Source organism: Lycorma delicatula, chromosome 1, assembly GCF_047948215.1.
Source record: "Lycorma delicatula isolate Av1 chromosome 1, ASM4794821v1, whole genome shotgun sequence".
NCBI classification, from domain to species: Eukaryota; Metazoa; Arthropoda; class Insecta; order Hemiptera; family Fulgoridae; genus Lycorma; species Lycorma delicatula.
Window position 1 is genome coordinate 153,342,620 of NC_134455.1, and position 24,917 is coordinate 153,367,536.

General features: G+C 30.8%; 1 protein-coding gene across 3 annotated transcripts in view; it reads right to left on the reverse strand.

The window, feature by feature from the left end:
* Positions 1 to 24,917, reverse strand: part of HDAC6 (histone deacetylase 6) — a 173,811-nt gene that overhangs the window by 39,878 nt on the left and 109,016 nt on the right. For all 3 annotated transcript variants that reach the window (XM_075365359.1, XM_075365351.1, XM_075365368.1), the window contains exons 12-15: positions 14,167 to 14,426; positions 11,685 to 11,766; positions 8,610 to 8,697; positions 2,798 to 3,004 (exon numbers count right to left, since the gene is read on the reverse strand). In XM_075365359.1, the coding sequence (XP_075221474.1) occupies positions 2,798 to 3,004; positions 8,610 to 8,697; positions 11,685 to 11,766; positions 14,167 to 14,426 (637 nt within the window). The remainder of the gene's footprint in view (positions 1 to 2,797; positions 3,005 to 8,609; positions 8,698 to 11,684; positions 11,767 to 14,166; positions 14,427 to 24,917) is intronic.

Below are 24,917 nucleotides of genomic sequence, written 5' to 3' on the forward strand. Positions count from 1 at the left end.
CCATGGAGATCAGCAAATTATGATAAAATAAATTTTCATACTTGTTTAAGGTTAATAATATCTCTTATAAAAGATTTTCATAAATGAGGAATGTTCAAAAAATATGTCTATTCATTTCTGCTGCCAAAAACATTGCTTAATGGCCAAGTGGTGGGTGGAAAATATGATTCCTTTTGTATTAATAACATCAGGCCAGACCAGATGACTTGAGAAAAGTCATCTGGTCTTAAGTAAGTCTTCATCTGAAGACTTACTTAATACTCTCAGTTCCCTTAGTTAATTCTTATGGAAGTTTTAGACATAAGTTTCATGGGAGCAAAATTTATAACAAAACTACATAGGAAACAGACCTGGTCCTTCCATGAAATTTCTTAAGACAAAAATAACCATTACTGGTGCTGAATTGTAGGTTTTTGGATGTTATCCTGAAACAAGAGTCCAGAGTCTTCATAGTAGAAATTCTCAAACTCTCTCTCACAAAGCAGACAGTACAGTCTTTCACTTGCTTGAATATATGGAAAATAATGAAATCTTCAACAGCAAAAAAATCATTATTAATGCTAAACTGTGTATTTATGGATGTGATCCCAAAAGACAAGAGTTTAGTCATTACTGAGGAAGTTTACAAACTCTCCCAAACCCAGATAAATATAGCAGAGCTGCAGCAATGTCAAGATGATGCTAACTGTTTTTTTTCCTACCTGCAAAGTATTTACAAATCATGAATATTATAATTCAGGATAAAATAACAAAAATAATATTGTGCAAGTTTTAAATCATTTGAAGAATCAAATTCATTCCAAGCATTCCATCAGAGTGGTGAGTGACAAGTATATTATGAAATTGACCTCCAGTCTACTTATATACCTTGTGGAGCAGTTTCTTGCAAGGTATCAAATTTGCAATTTTAATTGTCACTCAATTCACCAGATCTCACTCTCTGTAACTCTCCTTTCCCAAAAATCAATAAATAAAGTCTCTTTTGGACAACATAATCATAAAAAACACATTCACATTCATAAGAACAAAGCACTACTGAAAGCAAACTACATGATCAAAGGTTGTATGATTTACGGTACAAATGCAATAAGTTGCAACCTCTGCTTTTGCAACTGCTTAGCTCAATTTTGGGTTTATGCCAACAATTTGAATACTTTTCATCAGACCTCATAATTATATACATATTACACTATGTGGAATTAATTTATCTTTTTTATTCACATTTTAATTTTTAATTTTCTTAATTAGCTGGTAACAATTTTTAATGTTACATACATATTTAATTTTATTCTTCATTAATGATTTATTTTGTCTATGGCTTTTGCAGTATAGGAGAATGTTTTAAAAGTGATTAAAAATAACAACCATAGTAATACGTCGGTACTGTACTGAAAAAGAAATTAGAAATAAACAATAGCACAAAATTAGAACAGTCAGGTAAATATTATGTACATAAATATCTAAAGAAAGATAAATTAATAGCCCACCAGACTCTGATTGTGAATGGGATAAAACTATTAAATTGGCAACAAGTACAAGGTGTAGTTCAAAAGTTAGGGCTGATTAATTATAAATAACGATTGGCAACACTGATTTGTTCATGCATGCACAGTAGCTTGGTCTGTTTGGCATGCAACTGCCACATTGCCATCAGATCAATGTTGTTGCTTTTGCAAGCAGTGTATTGAAATGAGTGTGATAATAACTAATTCTGCCAGTTCTAAAGTTTGATTAGAGATTAGATTTCTAAACACAAAAGAACATAATGCTGCTGAAAATCACATTGCTTTTCAGAAACATATGGCCTACTGCAAAAAGTGAAGGAAAACTGAGGCAATGATGTTGTGAATTTAAGTTTGGCCATTCAAATGTTCATAACAAACAGAGAAGTAGCAAGTCTAGTATCCAGACTGATGATCTCATTGAACATGTGAATGCAAACGTGAAAGAAAATCATCACTTTACAATTACAATCTTTCTCTGTAATTTCTAGAAGTTTCAAAGGCAACATTGTTGAGAATCATGGCTGACACACTAGGCTATCGTAAACTGTATGCATGATGGGTGGTGAAAATGTTGACAAGTGCTCACAAAGTTCAGAGAATGACTTCTACACATGCTTTTCTTGACCGCTTTAACCACAACGGAAACAGAGGGAAAACAACAAGGGGGCAATGCTTTAACAGTGAAGGGAAAACTGGCTTGCTTCTCAATGATTCAAAGAAAGTGAAAAGTTGAAAAAATCTCAGTGCAAAAGTGGCTAATCCCAGGCAGTGGAATTTTATGAAGTGGATTTGAAGTAGCTTGTTTCACGATATCAAAAGTGTTTAGAATGAAATGGTGATTATGTAGAATAATGAAGTAAATATATTATGTATTTGAAACCATTAATAAATTTTTCATTTTTTCAACTGTTCTCATTTTGTTACTGAATGGTTCTTACTTTTGAACCATGCCTTGTATATCAAGATTGTAAGATATTATAAGATAACAAATTCATTTCGAAACTAAATCTGGTAAGGGATACAAATTTTAAACAACTGACAGAATAATGGACATTATTGAAAAATATATTCTTAAACATTTTTTAAACAATTTTTCATACTTGCATACAACTATAGTTTAATAAGACTAAAAACACGATATTTGAAAGTGAAGTAAGTTCATCTTCAAATTAATTTTAGCCTGGATGGCAACTACGAACATTACATTTTTTCTTAAATATAGACCCTTTTATTTAATTAACATTCTAAAAATATCCACAGAAAAACTTTTAAGGAATGATTGTTCAACAAACCTTTAATAAAGAACCAGCTGCAAGTAGTGCACAGCTAAATGATTGCCGATGAAGGTAAACTGAATGGTAAGATTTCTGTTTTGTGGCAGTAGACCATGATTTTTCATTACTGTTACTAGATTCTGGCAAAAATTCAATCACCTTCATCTTTTCTATGTGATCACTTGAATGAACCAGTAAAAGTTCATCCTCAGTAGCTGCCTTACTCTACAACAGATACAAAACAAAATAAAATACAAAATTCATATTTACTGTCTCTGATAATAATTCAAAGTACCATAAAAAAATTCATAACATGTTACAGTGTGACATATAATTTAGACCAAATTATTTTTATATCATGTAGAAATCTAAAACACCCACTCTTACAGATTTATTTTAAATAATCCCACTAGATTAACATATTAAACCCACAATCAGGTATAATGATCATGCGTCAAAATGGTCGTGTGGGAGATTCATTTGCAACCAAATTACCAGTCAAAATTATGTAGATGATTATGTTAACTTAAACTGTAATCTGATGGGATCATATGCCACAAGCTACTTAGATCTAATATCTTGGTTTTTCTATGCTTGTTTTGCTAGCTAAACCATTACATATTTCATAACTCTCTCTTTCTTTCTCTCACAGACACAATATGTAAAAAAAAACACAAGAGAGAGAGAAAGGCAGAAAAAGAATTTTATAGGCAAAATAACCTAAATATGTAGAAAAACCCTTGAACAGATTCTTTGCTGATAAGTGTACTATGCTGAGTACACCAAATTTTCAGTCCTGCTCTTAAAAAAAACGTACTACACTCAGAAGAGTAAATTTTATCTTAGATTTATTAGAGCGCAGTAATATTACTTTTGGGCTTTTTACAATGTAGAAATTACAGGATTTTGGTTGGTCTCAACTCAGTTAAATATAACAATCGATCATAATTTTTAATGGATTGTCTTAAATTAGGTATTAGATCAAGTATTGAGTTACTAAATCAGGTAAATTTACTCTAACAGTAATAATAGGGTAAATTAAGTACAATAAATTGTAATTTAACTTTTTGAGAAAATATGGATTTAAGAATGAACTAAAATAAAAATTAATAAACATAGAAAAATAATTTCCAGTAATTGATGTGATTCTGTTTATGAAATAATATAATAAAATAGCGACAAGTTCAGGTAGTGTAAATTATAAGTACCAGTGTTTTATTTGTACTATAAATGATTTAACTAACGAAAATTTTGATGAATTCCTATAATCTTGAAAAATATTATCATGTTCACACATAACTTTCTATAGAGTGTTATTAGAAAGTATTTACATCATTTATAATAATGAACGTTTTAGACAAAAAGTGTAAATGATTAACAATCATATTAAAGGTAATTTGGTTATATTGAAACAGAATTCTTCACTACATCCTATTAAATTTTTCAAATTTTTGTCAATTTCGATTAGTTTCAGGTTTTAATCCTCTTCTCTTTGCTTTAAAGGGTTAAGCGTCGCCTGGATTTCTTGGCCAATTGTCATGTTTAACTTTTTCATCGCTTATAGGAACCCAATTCTAATCTTGTTTTATCTTGCCTGTATAATGAATGCCCTTTTTCAAAAGATGTACCTGAATGAAAAATGGTCCTCATTACAGTATATAACTTTTCTTCCATTTTAGATACTATTGTTTCTGCTTAGATGTTCTCAGAGATTCAGTATGGGCTGCTTGGTAAAGTTATTTGTTGCTTTCCACCAAAATATGGCCAAACCTGTTGAACAAATGGCATGTATGGTTAGCAATAACAACCGCTCAGAACTTTGTGGCTAGATGGCCACAAATTCTTGCTTCTGAAAAAATCAAGTAAAAATTGTTGAAAACTGCAAAAACTTATTGTCATAATGAACAATGATGTAAACATGGTAAAGTTGTTATAAAAAACATGAAAAATCATATTATTGTTTTGTTTCACAAGGTTTTTTTTATATTTTTTTATGATAAAAAATAGTTTATAAATAAATTCATTGTTATACTTCTAATCGAATATTTTCTTATAAATTACCACAAATAATTGAAAAGGTGTGTTATTTTTATTTGTATTACGTTATTTAATTTTTACTTACTATACTGAGCATACAATATAACATGCATGAGCATAAGACATAAATGCATATGGACGAACATAAGGACATAGGACAAACTGGGAACGAAATTGTGAAGCTCATGTCCACTAGCGCCAACTGGTAGTGAAATTGTGAAACCCACGCCTAATAGTAGTCAGACAAAAAGTTAGATTTTTTCATACTTGATTTGGAAAAAATTATTTAAGAGGATTAATAGTAGATGGATTGAGATAATTTCTTTTTAATTTCTAAGTTAAATCAAAAGAACATATTCTATAATTTTTTCAGATTTTTTTTACTAATACTCTTCAGGGAATTCACATTTAAATGTGAAACAAATAGGAAAAACAAAGGTTGTGTAAAATACTCCCGGCAATTAGTCTCTTTTTCCTTTTTTCCTAGCATGTTTTTTTTCGTCTGGTATTTTACAACTTACCAGTCATATCAATAAAAAATTTTGAGGCAGGTCATTAGCAAACAAGAAGTAAAGTGAGGGACCATAAAAAATAGTTCTGATACCCCTACCCATGGATCAATCCCTGCGAAGGACCAAAGTGACTGACTCACACTGAATGGTACAAGACTTCAGCCAAACTAAGCTCACAGCAGCCCACCCTTAACCCAGCTCCACAACCAAGAGGAGGGATGAGCACTCCCAATACATACTCTGTCCAGTGTCGGCAAAACAAATCATGGTCATGCCCCCTGCCACCACTGCAAACAATATTAACAGTTACCTTTAATATGATTTATAAATTAAATTTCCACTTACCAACAATTTAAAAAGTGTAAATCCTAGTACTTTCAAAGTTGTTATTCCATCTTCAGGGATTTTCTAAAAGGTGTTAATTTAAATTCAAATCAATAATAGTTTTTAAATTAAACTGTTATGTTCATAATAGTCGGTCGTCAAGAATAAAATTAACTTGTTTGTCAATAAGACAGTAACGTCATGTTTCCAAGATGTTTGCAGCTATTTTCAGTAAACGTTTTGCTAAATGCTTAGTAAATTAAACCTTTAATACAATTTTTAGGTCATTTATAATTGAAATCTAAAACATTCATAATTATAAAAAATAATGTAAATATTTTCTAATAACACCCTATAAAATGTTTTATGTGAACACGATAATATTTTTCTTGAGATACAGGAATTCATAATCAAAATTTTCATTAGTTAAATCATTTATAGTGAAAATATAAAATGTGTACTTATAATCTACACTACCCAAACTTGTCACTATTATATTATTTCATAAACAGAATCACATTAATCACTATAAATTATTTTTCCATGTTTATTAATTTTTATTTTAGTTCATTCTTAAGTTCCAGCTTTTCTCAAAGAATTTAATTACTAATTTATTATACTTAATATATGCAATTTAATATTATTACAGAAAAATAACCTGATTTAGTAACTCAATACTTGATCTAATATCTCATTAAAAGTTAATCTATTTAAAATTATGATCAAATGTTATATAAAACTGCGTATAGACCAAAATCTTCTAATTTCTCCATTGTAAAAAATCCAAAAGTAATATTACTGCCCTCTAGTAAATCTATAACAAAATTTATTCTTCTGAGTGTGATACTTTTAAGAGTGGAACTGAAAACTTGCAGTACTCAGCATAGTACACTCAGAAGCAAAGAATCTGTCCAAGAATGTCTAGTGACACACAGGCAAAGATCACACAACTCAAAGATTATTTGAAACCAACTCAAAATAATGATCATTGCATAGAAGTGAAAGCTCTCCCCTCATAACTGAAACCTGAATTATTATAGTCTTAGCCACCGGTTCAATAATAATAACGTGCATCTTAAAAAATGTTTTTCTTTAACCACTTTTAGACCTTTTAAAGAGTCTTTTTACTACCTTACAGCAGTTGTTTGCTTCATTGCAATTAGAATATAAAATTCTAGCTGGATATGTTTTTTCAAAAATTTAATTATAAATTTTATCTTCATAATCCTGTTTGCATCATTTGATAAAGTGGTCAGTATACTGACTTCTGAATCTTGATTTCATTCGTATCAAGGATCTAGCATTATCTAAACTAACATTTCATTCATCTCATCTTCTTTATCAAGATACACATGTAATTGTATATTCCCTTATATAGCTGAAGCAGTGTATTGTCACTGAATGACTTTGACAGCACATAATTTATAACCTTGTGGTGGCCCTGCGAAGAGCTGTTTTTTGCGTTGGCTCTGAGAAGAGCTGTTGGGTCTGGAAGCTGGTCTCCAGTGAAGTCAGGGAGTTGCAGCTCGTCCATTGAAATCAGACCGGGCTTTCTCTCAGCAGCAGTTGGGTCCCCACTACAGCGTGGCAGTGGTGGCCCCCAGAGCCCCACAGTATTGGATTGGCGTCAGTCGTCCTTCGCCAGCACAGCCAAGGTGGTCCTCCCTGAACGATTCCACGCTGGGCCAGCTCCTGCTGCTGAGTCTGCTGCGGCCAGGGCGATTGAAGCCAAGCGAGCTGGAGCTGGCGCAGGAAGATAACGTTCATGTCCAGCAGCTTCCTCAGCGAGCCGGCCGGGCCTGCTGCTCTGGCGGGGATGTTGACATCTGCCAGGAAGTCCCACGTTGAGCTGACCAGGGAACTTCTTCTGTCTTCTCCAAGTGGTGGTTGACAATGATTTGAATTCACTCTCGTTTTGCATGCTCTTTTACTGGAGCCTGAAAGTGGTGGGGCTGCAGCACCGCTATGGTGGGAGAACTGCACAGTCATCTTCGCGACGGTAGTGATGCTTGTATCAGTGCGTCCGACTGTGCATTAGCTCACATCGTTGCTACAGTGTTCACCCGCCGATATTAAATTAGGCATATATGTGGTAACAGTATATAATGCATTGTTTTACCACAGAAAGGGGTACATAGATCTGTTCGTTAACAATTTTTGTCAACAGCCTTTCTTAAGGCTATAGACAAGTAAAGCACCTGAGGTTGAAAGGCACAAGGCAGAGCCACTTTCTATGAGCTAACAATACCCTCTACATAGTCAATCCTGTGGTGAATTGAATGAAACTCTCACTCAATGGGCCAAATATCTTGCATCTGAATTTTAGTGGACTTCAGATGCTGATAAGCAACTATATCTGATTCAATAAAGAAAGCAATGGGGAAACCACTCACTACTTACTTTCCTTGTTAAGCTTGACAAGATGATTATTTTTTTAAGTAGGTAAATTATTTTCAGGGGTTTTCTTGGTAAGCTTGATATGATGATTATTTTTTTAAATATGTAAACCTAAAAGATACACTATAAAGTATCATTTTAAGGGGTAATTATGACCAATGTCAAAATCATATAACAGTATTAAACTCATACTGGTTTTTCAAGTACTACATAAGAGGTTAAGTAAACTTAAATATTTTTTAAAACATCTTGATCAATCTAATGAGAAATCTTTTCTAGAGAACTTCTAATTTGATACTACAGTCCTTTATTCATTAAACTAGACATTTAAAATGTAGATCAAGAGGAAACATGCAAAAATTAATTATTATTCTTAACATATGAAATTCCTTTTTTTAAAAACCTCTTGCAGCCTTCCAACAAATAACTACTTTCACTATACAGTTAAAAATAAAAATATAAACAACTCGTACAATAAAATCTTCATTTTTTTATAAAATGTGTAGTTATAAAATAAAAACTAAAATTACAATCAACATGCCAAAGACAAAACTTATTACCTGAAGAATATGAAGTCTATCAAGTAGATTATATTCTTTATGAATTTCATAAATAGCTGATATCCTTTCAGGTTTTTCAGGATGAGAACTGTAATTAAATAAAAGAAAATGATAAAGCATACACAACTTAAAAAACTGCTTATACAGTACAACTTAAACAGTACACTTATAGTTAATGTAGTGCATAATACCACTTTAATACATACTAAAATGTAAAAAAACTAATTTTGTTTATGACTACAAAGTTTAAAAAAGTGATAGTTCAAGATCAAAGGCTAATAAGCATAATAAAAGCTCTTCTTCTATATAATAACATATATAAAAGTTCAGAAATTGTTATTTACTATAATTGTTATAAAAGGATTTAATCAATAACAAAGTATATTTGATCTGAGCAAATCAGGTTTCCTTAAAACATTATTGAGATTTTTACCGTATTTATTCACGTAACACATGCACCTGAAAAATAATTGTGAAATTTTTGGGAAAATAGTTAACACCTAAAATTTTCAATTGATTCTATTTATCTTTTGTACAATAATAATTAAATACTAAAATATGTATTTTAAAATCAGACACTAAACTATATACAGGAATTACAGTACACTGACAAACACTATAAAAATATAGAAATACGTGAAGGCTAGCAAGCATGTCTGAAACAAAAAAAGAACAAGGAGTGTATTGTAGTAACATCATATGATCATTTTAAAAAACAAACAAGTTAAAACACTAACATGGTAAATCTGAAAAAAGATTCTAATCTGTTTTTTAATCTTCACTGCTGTTTGAATCTCTATCTTCAGAAGAGGCATGATTGTCTTCGTCGTCCCTACAGCCATCTTCCACCCAGGCTGTTAGAAATGTAGCATTTCTTGAACCTCCTCAAAACCAAATCATTTGATGTATGATGCTACAAATCATTTGTATTATCCCATGCAGCCAAGATTTAATCACACATTAATATCAAATTCAGCTTTACAATCTTCCTATGAGTTGTTTCATGTACTGTAGTCGCCATCCACTTTGAATAAAAAAGTTTCAAATGAGCTTTGAAAGACAGATTAATACAGACAATAAGTGACTTTAGAATAGATGTCATTCTAGTAGGAATATAATGATTAAAACCTGTACAAATCACAAGGGAATTCGAATACTGAATTTTAATGTAAATTGAGGATATTTAAATTGTTTTATGAATATATATGAATTATCCATAAGGAAAGTTACATCTATTTGTCAATGTTTGCTGGATGTCTTTGAGGAAAAATTATTAGCCTTCCAGAGACATTTAATTCAGTTATAACAAGAAAATAACCTTTTAATCTGGCAGACAAGAAATGCTGATCAAACACCAATTTACTTTGACGTGCCAGCAGATTCAATGGTGTTGGTGATAAAACTGTTAGCATGCCTCCTTATTAAAAACAGTGATATACAGTCATGTTGACAATACTTGTAGATGGCAAAAAAACTTCCACCATTTATTGTATTTAAAAGAAAAATCTTTCCAAAGGTTGAAAAATTACCTGTTGATGTTATTTGTTAGGTGCCAAGAAAAAGGATGGGTAACGCGCTAGTTTTAGAGTGAGTAAAATGTGTGTAGCACCTGGTGTTCTTCTACTTGAGGAAACTTCTAAATTCCATCACAAATCCTCTTCTACTTTTACTAGTATCCGTAAGCTTGTTTATTTTATTTTTTCAATTTCTTATATACAATTCCAGAATAACATATTTACCTGCTGCTACCATATTTACACCTGCTGCACAATTACAAATTTCCTCAGCTAAGCGAATAACTTTTTAATTTTTTGCCAACCATAAATGAAGACAAAAAATTTACAGAACCCATATTTAGTAGCTCACTTAAAGTAGAAAATGGAAGAACTTAGTATAAGTATATAATTAACATACAATTTATCTTCATACAACTAAAAAAAAAATGAATACTGTTATGTGTGTAGCTGAGATGACTTGTCATATACAAAAATACAGGATGATGAATAACAATAATTATTACTATAACCAGAAATGCAGAGATAAAAAAAAATGCTTATGACATAAGTTTATTTATGAACTGGTAGTTTTGATACATAATGGATGTATCACAGGAAGCCTACATAATGGTGTGACTCAACATTAAGTTACTGATCTGAAATCAAAAGTAATTAGAATACATGCTATAATTTGTTTGTTATTACCATATATTAGTATATTAAACAACAATACATAGTATAACGATAAATACAGATACTGAACCCTTATTTGGAAATCTGTATATTAAATGCAAATGCACCTACAAAGTCAAGGAATTTTTTTAAGAAAAAAAGTGCATGTTTTACACAAGTAAATACAGTATATTACAAAACTACTCTAGTAATGCTTGTAGAATAAATATAAAAAGACTTCTAAAGGATTGCTTTAAATCAGCTTTAAGTGTACAAAGTATACTAACCCTCTTAAATTATCTATATGAACATCTCAGTTAAAAAAAATTATTAGCTTTGAGTAATTTTTAATTATACTTAAAACTACTGATTAAATGGAAAAATTAGTAAAATATTATGATATTCATCTCTTCAAAACAATTTTCTACATGAAATTCCAGTTCTTAGTATTCCAGTTCTCTAGTATCTGTTCGGTTATTACAGATACTAGAGTACCGAGGATGACAATGAAAGGAAATTAGGAACTAATAAATCAAAAATAAATTTTGTCTAAAAATTTGTCAATTTCCATTAATCTCCCAACTGTTAACTATTCCCTCTGAATACACCTTAGCAGGGCTTTTGGCAAAAGTCTAGAAAACACCTGCAGAAAATATTTGATTTGTCAGAAAACAATTTTTTTATTTTTTAGAGATTAAAATCTCCAAAAACTATTTTGTAGAATATTCAATCACATTAAAAACCAAATATTTATATAGAACTTTAAATTACCTAAGCTATAGCACAGAAAAAATTTTACTAAGGATTTAATAAACTACAGTAACATCAAAATCTGTACTAAAATGATTGTAAAATTATTAAAATAGTGTTTAAAGCAATAGAATATATCATTCAGCTAAAACCATACTCATCATATTCATTTCTGTGAGTCATCATTAGAGGATCATAGACTAGACACACTTTATGCAATGGATTCAGCAACTTAGTTTCTGAAACATAATTTATAAAAATAATAGTTACATAGTTATCATAAAAAGACAAACTGCAATGTTAAAACATACTGTTATGTCCAGTTACTGGTCAGCCAGAATCTGTGTATTAGTTTCATTAATTTTTTTTAAATTTAAAAAAGAAAACAAATTTCAAGAATGTGACAAATTAAAAATAAATATATTTTAATGTAATTATAGAATTTAATAACAACTGAAGATTTGCGAACCCCATGAAAATTGATTCTTGGAATTAATATGGTAAGTTTAACTTAGCTGTTTACTGTGTTTTGGTGGTTTATGTTTAATTTAATATTAAATCATATTAATACAATGATCAATATGTTAATGAATTATTTGAATTTTCAAAAAAAAATATTTTTTATATAATCTATTTACATTTCTCATTTAATTTCTACAGTAGGAGTAACACTCTTAATAGCACATGTTAAAAATAATGATAAAAGGTTTTGACTAGTTGTTCAGTCATTACACCTAAGGGTGCTGATCATATGATTACTTTTGTATACAAATTAATGATAATTTAAAAATTCATGAAAATAAATAATTTTCCTTCTGCTTAAAGGTAAAAACACAAAATAACAAAAAATAATAGATCAAGCATAACATGATCCATTCCAAGCAAATATGATAAAATTCATTAAACATCAACATAAAAAAAGAATAAACTAACATTCTATTTTCAAATATGCTTTAGTCCACAAAAAAATACATTTAAAAGTAATTAAGATAAATTTTACCCCAAAAACCAAAGCAAATAATATAAATGACTAAAATGTTTTAAGCTGAAATCTGATTTTACATCAGAGTATGTCAAGATTAGAAAATAAAGAATATCTGTTAGAACGATTCTGAACATAATTGGAAAGAGTTAATGAAAAAAACTGAGTAGAAATGAAATTATTTTGAATCAGAATCATTACAATCTTATGGAATAAAAAGGAAAACATACAATCAGAAATAGAACTAAACCTTAAATTACAGATATAATCATGAAATGTCTCTTCAACAGGCAGTCACAAAATTGGATTAATACATGCAATCATAAAATGGTCATTTTAGTTCAATTTCCATCATCCAACACTCATAACTTGGAAATATGATAATTTTATACACTATTAGATTTATTTTATGCATTATAATACTTTTTATCAGCTTTTGTATCAAAGGTAGTTAACATTCATTTGTTTCTGTATTAGATATTTCTTACATCATTAAAAAACATACTGCATTAATTTAAATATCATTTACATCATTTAAAACAAAGGGATGAATTGTAATTGGAAACTCATGTTGACAAGTCTAAAATTTAAATTCATTTTGATGACATACACATCATTCTAGGTTGGCAACAAACTTCAAAAAGAGAAGAATATTCTCAACTTAACCAGTGTGTACTTTTTTATATGTTTAATCTAAAACCAAATGCACAGATTTGGATAATCTATTTTTTTGTTAATAAAAGATTCTGACAGCGTTGTTTAAATTTCTTCCAGACAGCAACAGCAGAAACATTTTAAGATAAAAATTACATGCTATACACTTGAATTGAAGATATTCTTTAATTTTTTGTCCTTCACTGTAGTAATATTAAACACAATCACATGTTAAAGAATTAAAATATAAGAAAGTTAGTAAAAAAACATATTTGATAAAAACAACTACTATCTTTTCATTCTACACCACTGTGGCTCATACTCAATAATAAATTAATATCATTTTTTGTCATTTCTTATTTCTTTTTTTTATTAATACTCATGCTTCTTTCTTTTGCAATTCTTATTTTACTTATCAATTCTTTATTTTATTAGATCACTTCTTATTCTTATTTTACACAATTCTATTTAACCTGCATAAAATAATGGCTTTTTAGTAAGTATTCTTTCCCATATATTAATAGAAAATAAAGTAAAAAAAAAATTAAATAATGTAAAATTTTTTAAAAAATAATAAAACTGACTTCACACAAACATACCAAAAAGTAAAAAATACTTTTGATCACTTATCTAAAATTTCAACTTTTCAAAGATGATGCCAAATTAATAAGTTGTTATTAGAAATTGAACTAGTACAAGTTGTACTACTACGTTGTTAAACTACTGTTAAGTTCCACAACTACTAATAATGAAGTTTATCAGTAATTACCACCAGTAATAATATATCAGTAATTTTCTAACAGTATCTCAACCGAAAGTTTATAAAAGTGTACTTTTAATAGCCCTTATTCAAAGATGTAAACTTAATAAACATAGAATACGTAACTTACAATAAAGTATCATTGTTTTCCAAAACATTATTTGAGCTTTATAGATTACTTAAATATTAAAAAAGTACATTCCAGAAAAAATGTTCCAACAAAATAGAAATATTAAGTCATACCAGAAATTAGTTTATTTAAAGAGTAGTTGAAAAGCTCAATAAGTTGTTCACTACGAATTGGGTAACAATCACGAGTAGGGTATGTAGTAGGTTTCAAGTCATTAAAATTGAAGATTATTTCAGGTACATGTCGAACAGGTCTGTTGAAAATCTCATCATCACTTTCTTCTAGCTCCTCCAGGCTAAAAGATTCTTGTAATTGAAAACATTTCCAGTAGTCCCGATGACTATAAATAGCATTCAGTATACTAGTTGTAATGCTGAAAATAAAATTACACCACATTTATTTTATAGTTAATTACAGTGCAAATCATACTTTTTAAAAAATATAGTATAAAAATAAATATCTATGAATTAAGATGAGTTATTCATAAAATAATACATTAAATCTGGACTAATATCAATTAAATACATCCAATTCAAACAAAGCTTGAGTAAGCAATTAGCATCATCAGTAATCACTTATGATATAAATCTGTACTATGTGCTGGAGGATTGATTTCATTTCCTTTTAAAAACTATAGACTCATTAAACTATGTTTATTCACATAACCAGCTTAGCATGTGCTTCCTCTGACTCAACTATTGTTAACCTATACACTTGAGCCAGAGCACATACTAACTCCATCATGCAACTGTATTGACTAACCCCCATCTAATCTTGTTCTATAATCTACTGCAAAATGTGGGTAGTTCATATACTGCACAAGCTAATTACATAAAATCCCTGGCTTACATCAAGGATTAAGGGCAGTAAAATTTAGCTGCTGGTGAATAATCAGAACAGAATCCTTTGTAGTGACTTTATTTAATATGAGACATGTTTTTAAAATAAGGTCTGTTTTTAATTTAAAAAAAACTGAAAAATATAAACTAACTTTTTACTTACGCATAAATATTACTATTAATTTATAAATATTATAATTTATGCATATTATAATATGATATAAATATTATATTATATTATATTAATATTATTATATTATTATAAATATTATAATTTTTATGCATAAATATTACTACTTATTTTCTACACAGTTTCAACTTCAACAAATTTTTTATAGTGTTTCACTAACTTCTTCATTCTCTTTAAGAAATTCTGCTGACAGTGACTTAAACCACACAGTAACGCCATTTTTTAAATTTTTTGTCATTGTTAAAACTTTGTGATTCTGTTTAAGGAGAAAGAAAAAGAAAATAACTGCTGAGAGCTAAGTCAGGGATATAGGGTGGATGAATGAAGATTTTCCAGCAAAAACTTTTCCAATTGCCTCACTGTTTGATTTGTCTGTGAATTTCAGCTGAGAATTATTTTTGCTATCAAAATCAGATTACTCCTTGTACTTCACACTTGGCAGTGTTATTATGAATAGTAGCACTCATTATAAATGATGAATATAAACTACCAAAAACAAAATGACTAAACAGCTCCTAACAGCTGACTATTGATTAAATAACTAAGTTAAACAAGTGTCACCTGTTTAAATTCATATATAGGTGGCAAATTCAAAATGGACCTTACTTTAAAAACACGCCTCATATATTGCAGTAAATACTCTTATATAAACATTAAAACCGACTCCTCAGGCTTTGCTGATATTATTTGTAACCAGATAATCCTATAGTTTACAGTCAGTCACTGAGAAAAAATGATTTAGAGTGCTATTATGCCACAAATTCCAACTACCTAGGCTTGTAAGATTTGTGAGGTTTGGTACTGGTGAAAATGTTTCATCTTTCCAGTAGGTTGGTATTGCAGTTAAGTCTACTTTAATCTTCTTAGCTTCTATTAAGCATAAACATAGAGAAATAAAATAGTGATCAGGTAGTCAAAAAGATTCTATAAATAGTAATCATTATGTATATGTACAATATAATTTAAGGTTTATATATATAAAATATTAATATTAAAGATGTTTTGATATCTTATAGATATTCTGAGAGAATCACAAATATCAGTTTTATAAGTGAACATGATTCTATTAAAAAAACATAACTGAAAAATAATATTATAATATAAATACCATTTAATTTTTTAATTTTTGAGAGATCAAATTTATTGGCTACTGGGAGGAAGAAATAAGAATCCCAGCTTTACTCAATAGGCACCACAACAAACAGGCATCCAGACATCAGACAAGAAACAGAGTTCTTGAGTTAGTCCACTGATAGACCAACTATGAGAGATTACACTATAACCACAGAACCAATAATAGAGTAGGGAGCAAGAATAAACAAAAGGGTTGAATAATGAAAAAGGACAATCTATCCTCAAGGAAGATCACAGAAGTTTACCCAGGGCTCTACAGATTAACAATCAAGAAAAGAGAAATAAGTTTTAAAGATTTTTAAGGAATTTCTTCTTGAAAAATAATATATTATTAATAAACAATTTATATAATAAAAACTGATCCTAAAAAAAAATCAAAATAAAGTTAATGATCTTAATGATTACATTAATTTTCTGTGCAGATATGTTTGTATATGTGTGTGTATATGTGAGTGTATCTATAAGTATTTTATAAATACAACAATTACAAAATATAGCATTTAAAATATGTTACAATGTGATAAGTTTTATGATAAAATTAGATTAAAACAATAAAAACTTTTCAAAAAATAACTCAAAACTTATACTGAAATAAAATCAAATGCAATATGTTGGAGGCTAAAAATTAACATAAAACCGAATTATAAAAACCCACACACAGACTATCTGTACCAAACTATGGAAAAACAGTTATCATAAAAATGAACTAATTATTTTTCTTCTGAAAAAAGTGAAAAGGAAAATGTACGACTTAAAATGGCTGTAGTAAATTAGCAAATAAAGAGCACTTCATAACTGAAGAATGAACCTCAATAAATGTAGATGAATCGGTCTTGCAAAGTTTGGAACAGAATATATCATGTAAAGAAACTAATTTAAAGTAGCTGTCTAATTTGTCATCATCAAATGAGAAAAACTTGGATAAGGTTGGAGACTAAACACTATACAGTGGTTATTTTATTTCTGTTTGTGTACTGTTGTCCTCTAGTTATTAGGCTTATTATTTTTTATTAATATTAGTTGTTATCTAAGCAACTTGGCTGTAAATTATTGTCCCAGAATAGATTAGCTACATATTTTTTTTAACAATGAGAGTTACACCAAAAGTCTGTAAAAAATAAAAAATTTGACTTGGTCAAAGAAGAGAAATTATTATTAATGTCAATTAATTTTTTGAACAGAGAGCTAAATAAGAATCAAACATTTTCTAAAAAGCTAAAAATCAGATTACAAAATTACACTGCTAAACGTAATTTTTGTTTCCTAACATGCGATACATGATTTTAATCTGTTTTTTGATGCTGAAAACAAAAATGAACTCAGAATCTTTCTATCACCCACAATTTTTGAAAAATTTTTAAATTTTAATTAAAGGATTTTTTCATTTTTCAGTGTATAGTTTACATTTTAAGCTCTCCAGCATTGTATTTTGTTAGCTCATTTTTTATTGTTTAACTTTGTTAACATAATTGTAAACTATAAATAAACAATATTGTTTGTATTAAGCAATGGATTTAGGAATGAATTAATTTTGTTCAGTCTTATTGCTGTCTTAAGTTTGTTAAAAGTGCAGTGTCATAATGCCTTGAGATTGTGTAAATGATGTGGATGCCTTTTGTTATGTATGGGTGAGTTTACTGAAAAATCAAGCAGAAAATACATTACACCTTTAATTATAAAAGCATATTATTTGTACTTTCAGTGTACAGTTGGTGATCAGGATAAGACATGGGCTCCTCATATAGTATGCACTAATTCTTCTGTATATTTAACAGGATGGCTGAAAGGTGTACGGAAAGCTTTGCAATTTGGTGTACCTACGGTTTGGCATGAACCAAAGGATCATGTAATTGATTATTCTTTTTGTTTAACAAGTGTGTCTGGAATTTTTTAAAAATCTAAACTTACTGTAAAATATCCTTCATTGCAATCTGCATTATGGCCTTTACCTCACAGTGAAATTATTCCAGTTCCTAAGCTACCTGTGACTGTATGTTTCGAAAGCAGTGATGAAGAATCAGGCCTTAATGAAGAAGACAACAATTATTTTGATTTTGAATTATCTTACAATAAGTCACATCTTATATCACAAGGTGAATTAAATGACTTGGTTAGGAATTTTAATTTATCAAAAAATCAAGCTGAACTGTTAGTTTCAAGACTGCAAGGTTGGAATTTACTTCAAAAAAATACAATAATTTTGGGCTTTCGAAGCTGACAAAAGAACTTTCTTAGTACTTTATTAATGAAAATAATTTGGTTTATTGCACAAATACTGATGAGCTTATGTTGCACATAGGACAAGTTCATAAACCTGAGGACTGGCGCCTTTTCATAGATTCGTCCAAGTATAGTTTAAAAGTGGTTCTACTACACAACGATAACAAATATCCTTCAATACTAACTGATTATGATATTCATTTGAAAGAGACATACAATGTGATGAAAAATTTAGTTCTTGAAAAACGAAATTATTAAAAACATAGCTGGAACATATGTGGTGATTTGAAAGTTACAGTTATTTTATTAGGCATTGCGAACGAGACAGCTGAGCTAGAGATAAAAAAAGGAAAAAATATTATTCATGAGCCCTTAGTTGAACCCAAAAAAATATTTTTAGCCCCTCTCCATATCAAGCTAGGACTAATGAAAAATTTTGTAAAAGCAATGAAGAAGGATAGTCCTGGATTTTTGTACATCAGGCAGAAATTTCCAAATGTAAGTGAAGCAAAAATTAAAGAAGGAATATTTGTTGGTCCTCAAATAAGAGAGTTGGTCAAAGATGATGTATTTAACTCAATGTTAAATAATGTAGAAAGTACAACTAGGGCTTCATTTAAAGATGTTTGCAAAAAATGTTTTGGCAAACAAAATCCGACAATTACCACAATATTGTTAATCAACTTCTTACTTCACACAGAGCTATGGGATGTAATATGTCTTTGAAAATACATTTCCTCCACTCACATGTGGATTTTTTCCTGGACAACCTCAGAGACGTGACAAACACGGTGAATGTTTCCCCCAAGACATTTCAGTGATGGAAAGCCGCTATAAAGGGAAATGGAATACTAACATGCTTGCCGATTACTGGTGGACATTAACCCAGGATGTGACTGAGGCTATTTATAAAAGAAAAGCATCAGCGAAATCATTCTAATACAGGTATGGCCATGGAAAATTATAAATTTTACAGATTTTAAACTATACTTTCCCTTAATTTTTTTTGAAGCGTAATTTATTTAAAAGTAAGGGTGATAGAAAAATTGTATTTGCAGATCTGTAATGTAATGTATGGAAAAAATCAATTCAAGAAATGGTATCACACTTAGAGAAACATTAAAAAAATTTTTTTTTTCTATCAGTGTTATTAATTATTTTAAAAAATAGATACAAAACATTAAAAAATGGTATGGGTAAATGAAAATCAATATCTTTTGAAATACTATAAATAGACAGACTTTAGTTTAATTCAATTAAAGACAGACTTTTCTTTAGTTCAATTTTTTTAAACTAAAACCAGAACTGGTAAAAACAAATGACAGCTGAAATGGTTACGACAAATTCATTTTGGACTATTTTGAGAGCAAGGAATATTTTATAAATGGTAACTTAAAATTACACTGATCAACAATGATTTTGTTAAATAAGGGCGAATAACTGATTCTGATAGTATTTTTCATGCTGAATTCAAATATGAAATCAGAATTCTTCTATCTGGCTTAGTTTTTTTGTAACTACCATTTCATTTTCAGGAAGTATCATGCATGAACTTCATAAGCATAAAATTTTATGAACGTATTTTGCTATATTATTTATCAACTAAATAGTTTTGTTTATTTATTACAGTCCCTTGATTGTTGTCACATTGATTTGTTAGAGATTAGTGATTATGTTTATTATATACACACTAATTAAAATGAACAAGAATGTGACTCATTCTTCCTATTTTCATCTTACAATACACATATCATCCACTCTTTAGTTATTTCTGTCGTTATTACTTATAAATTGTCATGCAGACTAGAGAAGTATTTTTTAATTTTAATTAAGTGCAAGTTCTCATGAGTGTAATATTCAGTTTTGTAGTTGGCTTTTGTATTTGTGGATATATGTTGTTCAGTAAAGTATGTGTATGTTTATTAAATTAGTGTACTTATGAAGTGTTTTTTTAAAAACAATATTAGTTGTAATGTATTAAACAATGCCTTGCAGTTGCATTAATCATCCAAACAATTTCTGCTACATCTGTGTTGAGGTAATGTTGAAGTCTCAGAAAAGAAATATAACTCCACTGATAAAAAAAGTTGTATGAACTGTAGTTTGAATGTAAATTAGGTGATCAGGATAAATGTTGGGCTCTTCATATTTGCTGCACTCTGCCATGCCCCGAGTGCCAGAGCCAAGAGCTTCCAATTCCAGTACCATCAGAAACATGGAACTTAGATGAATATACCAAATCTTGTGCTGACTTATCAGGCAATGAAGAAAGAGATCCAAACTTTTTAGAAAATAGATATACTGAATCCCATTTAATTAATCAGTCAGAATTAAATCATTTGGTTTGTGATCTAAATTATCAAAGAATCAAGCAGAAATACTAGCATCAAGACTGAAAGGATGGAATCTTCTACAACCAAACACTAATATAAGTGCTTTCCATGACAGACAGTCAAAATTTGAACATTTTTTCTCTCAGTATGAAAACTTAGTATACTTTAATAATGTGGACTCTTAGTGGAAGCTTTGAGACATAAGCACCATCCTGATGAATTGCAATTTTTTTATTGACTCATCAAAGCTTAGTTTGAAAGCTGTTCTACTTCGCATTGGAAATAAATACCCATCAATACCATTAGTATACACTGTTCACATGAAGGAGTCTTATGAAAATATGAAACTTGTATTGAGCAGGATTCAGTAAGAGAAATATTTATGGCATAATTGTGGAGATCTGAAAGTAATAGCGCTTTTACTTGAATACACTAAGTTGCTTTTTGTATGAGTGGGACAATAGGGATAGGTAAAACTATAACATAAAAGAGCAGTGGCCGAAGAAAGAGGTACAGACTGCAGGAGAGAAGAATGTTGTTAGTCAGGGATTAGTAAAACCAGAAAAAATTTATCTTCCCAGGTTTATTCAAAAATCTTTTGAAAGCAATGGATTGAAATGGTGCAGGGTTTCAGTTTCTAAAAAACAAATTCCCTAATATAAGTGATGCTAAAATAAAGGAAGGTATATTTGTTGGATCACAAATAAGAAAACTAATGAGTGATCCGATGTTTGAGAATTTTTGAATGACTTGGAGGTTGCTGCATGTAAATCATTTCAAAATATGGTAAAGAACTTCCCTGGTAACCATAAGGCCAGTAACTACAGAGAACTTGTGAGTGAACTCCTTTAACACTGTAAAGAACTTGGGTGTAACATGTCATTCAAAGTCCATTTCTTACATTCACATTTAGATTTTTTCCCTAACAATCTCGAGGCGTAATCAGTAATGTTGAACGTTTTCAACAGCAGATATCTACAATGGAAACACAATACCAGGGAAAATGGAACCCAAAAATGTTAGCTGACAACTGTTGAAATCTAAAGAGGAATCTACCTACAGCAAATTACAGCAGAAAATCCAAAAGAAATAGATTTCAGGCAAGTACAAATTGCATGTAATGTATTGTCATATTACGTTCACTATGTTTTTTTTTTAAGAAATTTCAATTATAAAAAACTGAGCACGATACAAAAAATCAATTAACATATATGAAATCAGCATAAAAAATACTATAAGAATCAGCCATTCACTATCATTTAAAAAAACAAAAAAATAAATTTTGTTTTCCAACAGGGAGTGTTATTCTTTAAGACTTTGGGGATTGACATGCCCACGGGCCTAGTCTCTGCAGCTTTCTTCCCACTACACACATAGCTGCAGAACCCTTTACACTATACACATACGCTACACCAAGAACATTACACAATTTACAAGATATACCACTTCACAACTGCATTAAACTTTCTATACTATTTCTTCTTACACATTGCTCAGTGATGTTGCGACACCTTACGAAGCACAATCGTTACATAACATGAAAACTCCTGTGCTGATGGTGAATGGTTCTACGTAAAGATTCTCAAACGATGTCCTCTGGGCACCTTGGCGAACCCAACTGTATTTAGCTCTAGCTCCAGTAAGCATGCGCTCTGCTGGAGTGGTTCATTATATCGCCAGTACTCATGCGACCAAAATGTCAAGTCCACAAACAAATTCTATGATGGGTGGTGGTCCATCTGCAAAAACCCAACCACTAACATATGTCTTGTGAAAAGACCTCGATCAGCTTTGTCCGATGATGATAACTGTCCCAAGGTAAATATTTTGAATGGCGACAAAACATCTTTACAATACCTGAATGTCAGATTTGTAGTTTTACACAATACTCAGGAAGGTCAATAAGGTCCTTTCCTGATCAATAAGGTAGTGACAGGTTCAAGCGGTTCTCCCAAGAACATCAGAAAACTAAGAGACAAATCAATTCTAATGGATAATAGAAACTTTCAGTGATGAGTAAAGTTGATCGCACTTACATCTCACCAACATGGGTGGTATAAGTATAAGTGCAGTATGTCATGGAACCTTGAATACTAGCAGAGGAGTAATTTTTTGTCCCCAAGGTGTTACAGAAGTGATGAGAATAATGAAACGTCAGGATAGGATGGAAGTACCTACTCCAGCTCTTATTTTAACCTTCACCCTTCCCACACCACCAGAGAAAATTAAAGTAGGATACCTATTGGTTAGAATATGACCATTTATCCCCAACCCACAATGATGTTTCCATGGTCAAAGGTATGGCCATACCACAACAACTTTTTGTCCGAACACTGCAATTTGTGTTAGATGTGTAAGAGAAGGCCACCGGACACTGACTGTTAGGAGGAAGAAAAATATGCAAACTGTGGGGGAACACATTTAGCTAGATCTCAAGATTGCCCAACTTTCAAAGAAGAAAAAGCGATCCTAAAAATCTGTACTGAGCAAACACTTTCCTACCCAGCTGCCTTAAGAGAATATAAAAAGACACTTAGCTCTCAAAATCTGGTTAAACTGGATGTCTCTTTCACTGTCGTGATGTCAAGTAGAGCTCTTGTAAATGCAGACAACAAACAGTGCAAATCCTGCAATGAGCTGAAAAAGCTTGTTCAAATGTTATCTGACCCTGTCCCCAAAGTTTTATCCATGAGGGCGGGAATAATCACAGCTGGTAGTAAGCCATCTTCTACGCTCCCTGTTAAGGGCTGCTGAGCCCCTGGGATGTCATCTACGACATCCCATTCATCAAAATCCCCTCCTCCATTACCTCGTGTACTGGAGGATATGTTGAGAAACCACCTAAACCCAAGGCATTGGAGTTCCTTACCATCAAAACTATGAAGAAGACAAACCAGATCACATAGAACTAAATTTTATATATTTTCATGTAATTCTGTATCTGTAACTACCTCTACTTATGAACATTATTCAATGAAACATTAGAGGTCTTCGGTCCTGCATTGAGGATATTAGAGCATTGGCATGCACATATGAACCACTAATCATTCATGCCTTTGAAAAATGCATCTTTTACAACAAGATGCAATAATGCTTAGAGGCTATTTCTGTGAGAGATGCGACTATCTAATATACTGTAGAGAGAGTGTTGTAGGCTATTTTCATGTAGAGTGCGGTGTCGGCCACAAGGATAGCCTTATTCCTGCTGTTGCTGTGAAGGTCTCTATCCTCTTTAAATTGCATACCTGCAATCTGCATATCTCAGCGAACTCTGAGTTCAATGTTCTGAATGTGTCAAATCTCCTCACACAAATCCCATCACTGTTGTTAATAGTAGGAGACTTCAATGCCCACCGTATTTCCTGGGGCTAAACTTTCTGCTCCTCTCGAGGAAATATGGTAAATAGAGTGAGACAAGGCTTGTCTACTGAATGATGAGTCACACACATACATGTCCTTATCATCTGGTACATTGTCCAACATCAACCTCTACGTATGCTTGCCGAGTTTATTCCCTTGTCTTAATTGGCCCGTCTGTAAAGACTTTCACAGCAGTGATCACAGACCAATTATGATTGCTTTTAATGTTGACCATGAGGTAAGGAAAACGGAGGTGAATTGTTGAAAAGGCTGATTGGAACGGTTACCAAAAAGCCTTCCTGTCACAGTACAATGGTGGCGCAGGCATCCTTGATCAGCTTTCCCCTTCTATGTCCATAATACTCGCAGTTACTAAAAGATATTGTCCAATAAACATTGGAAAATCCTAGACGTCCTTCTGTTTCTTGGTGGAATTATAATTGCCGAAACGCTATTAGCAAACGACGGCAGCCACTGCATAAATTTAACAGTAGGCCTACAGATGAACATCTAAATTTGTACTGTAAAGCTAGAGCAGTATGTTGTCAAGCATTCTTAGATACTAGGAGGACGTCAGAGAGGAAATACGTAGACACCATCTCACACACTACTCCCACGTCTCATGTGTGGAAAAAGATCTGTGCAATTTGTGGGTCACCAAATCAGTCTATTTTCAGGCTTCTTCATGAAGGAGAACTCCTTTCATTATCTCCTGCTGTGGCAACTATATTAGCACATATTTTCTGCTTTTCTATAGCCATTAACAGTAAAACTAAATGTGTGCAGAC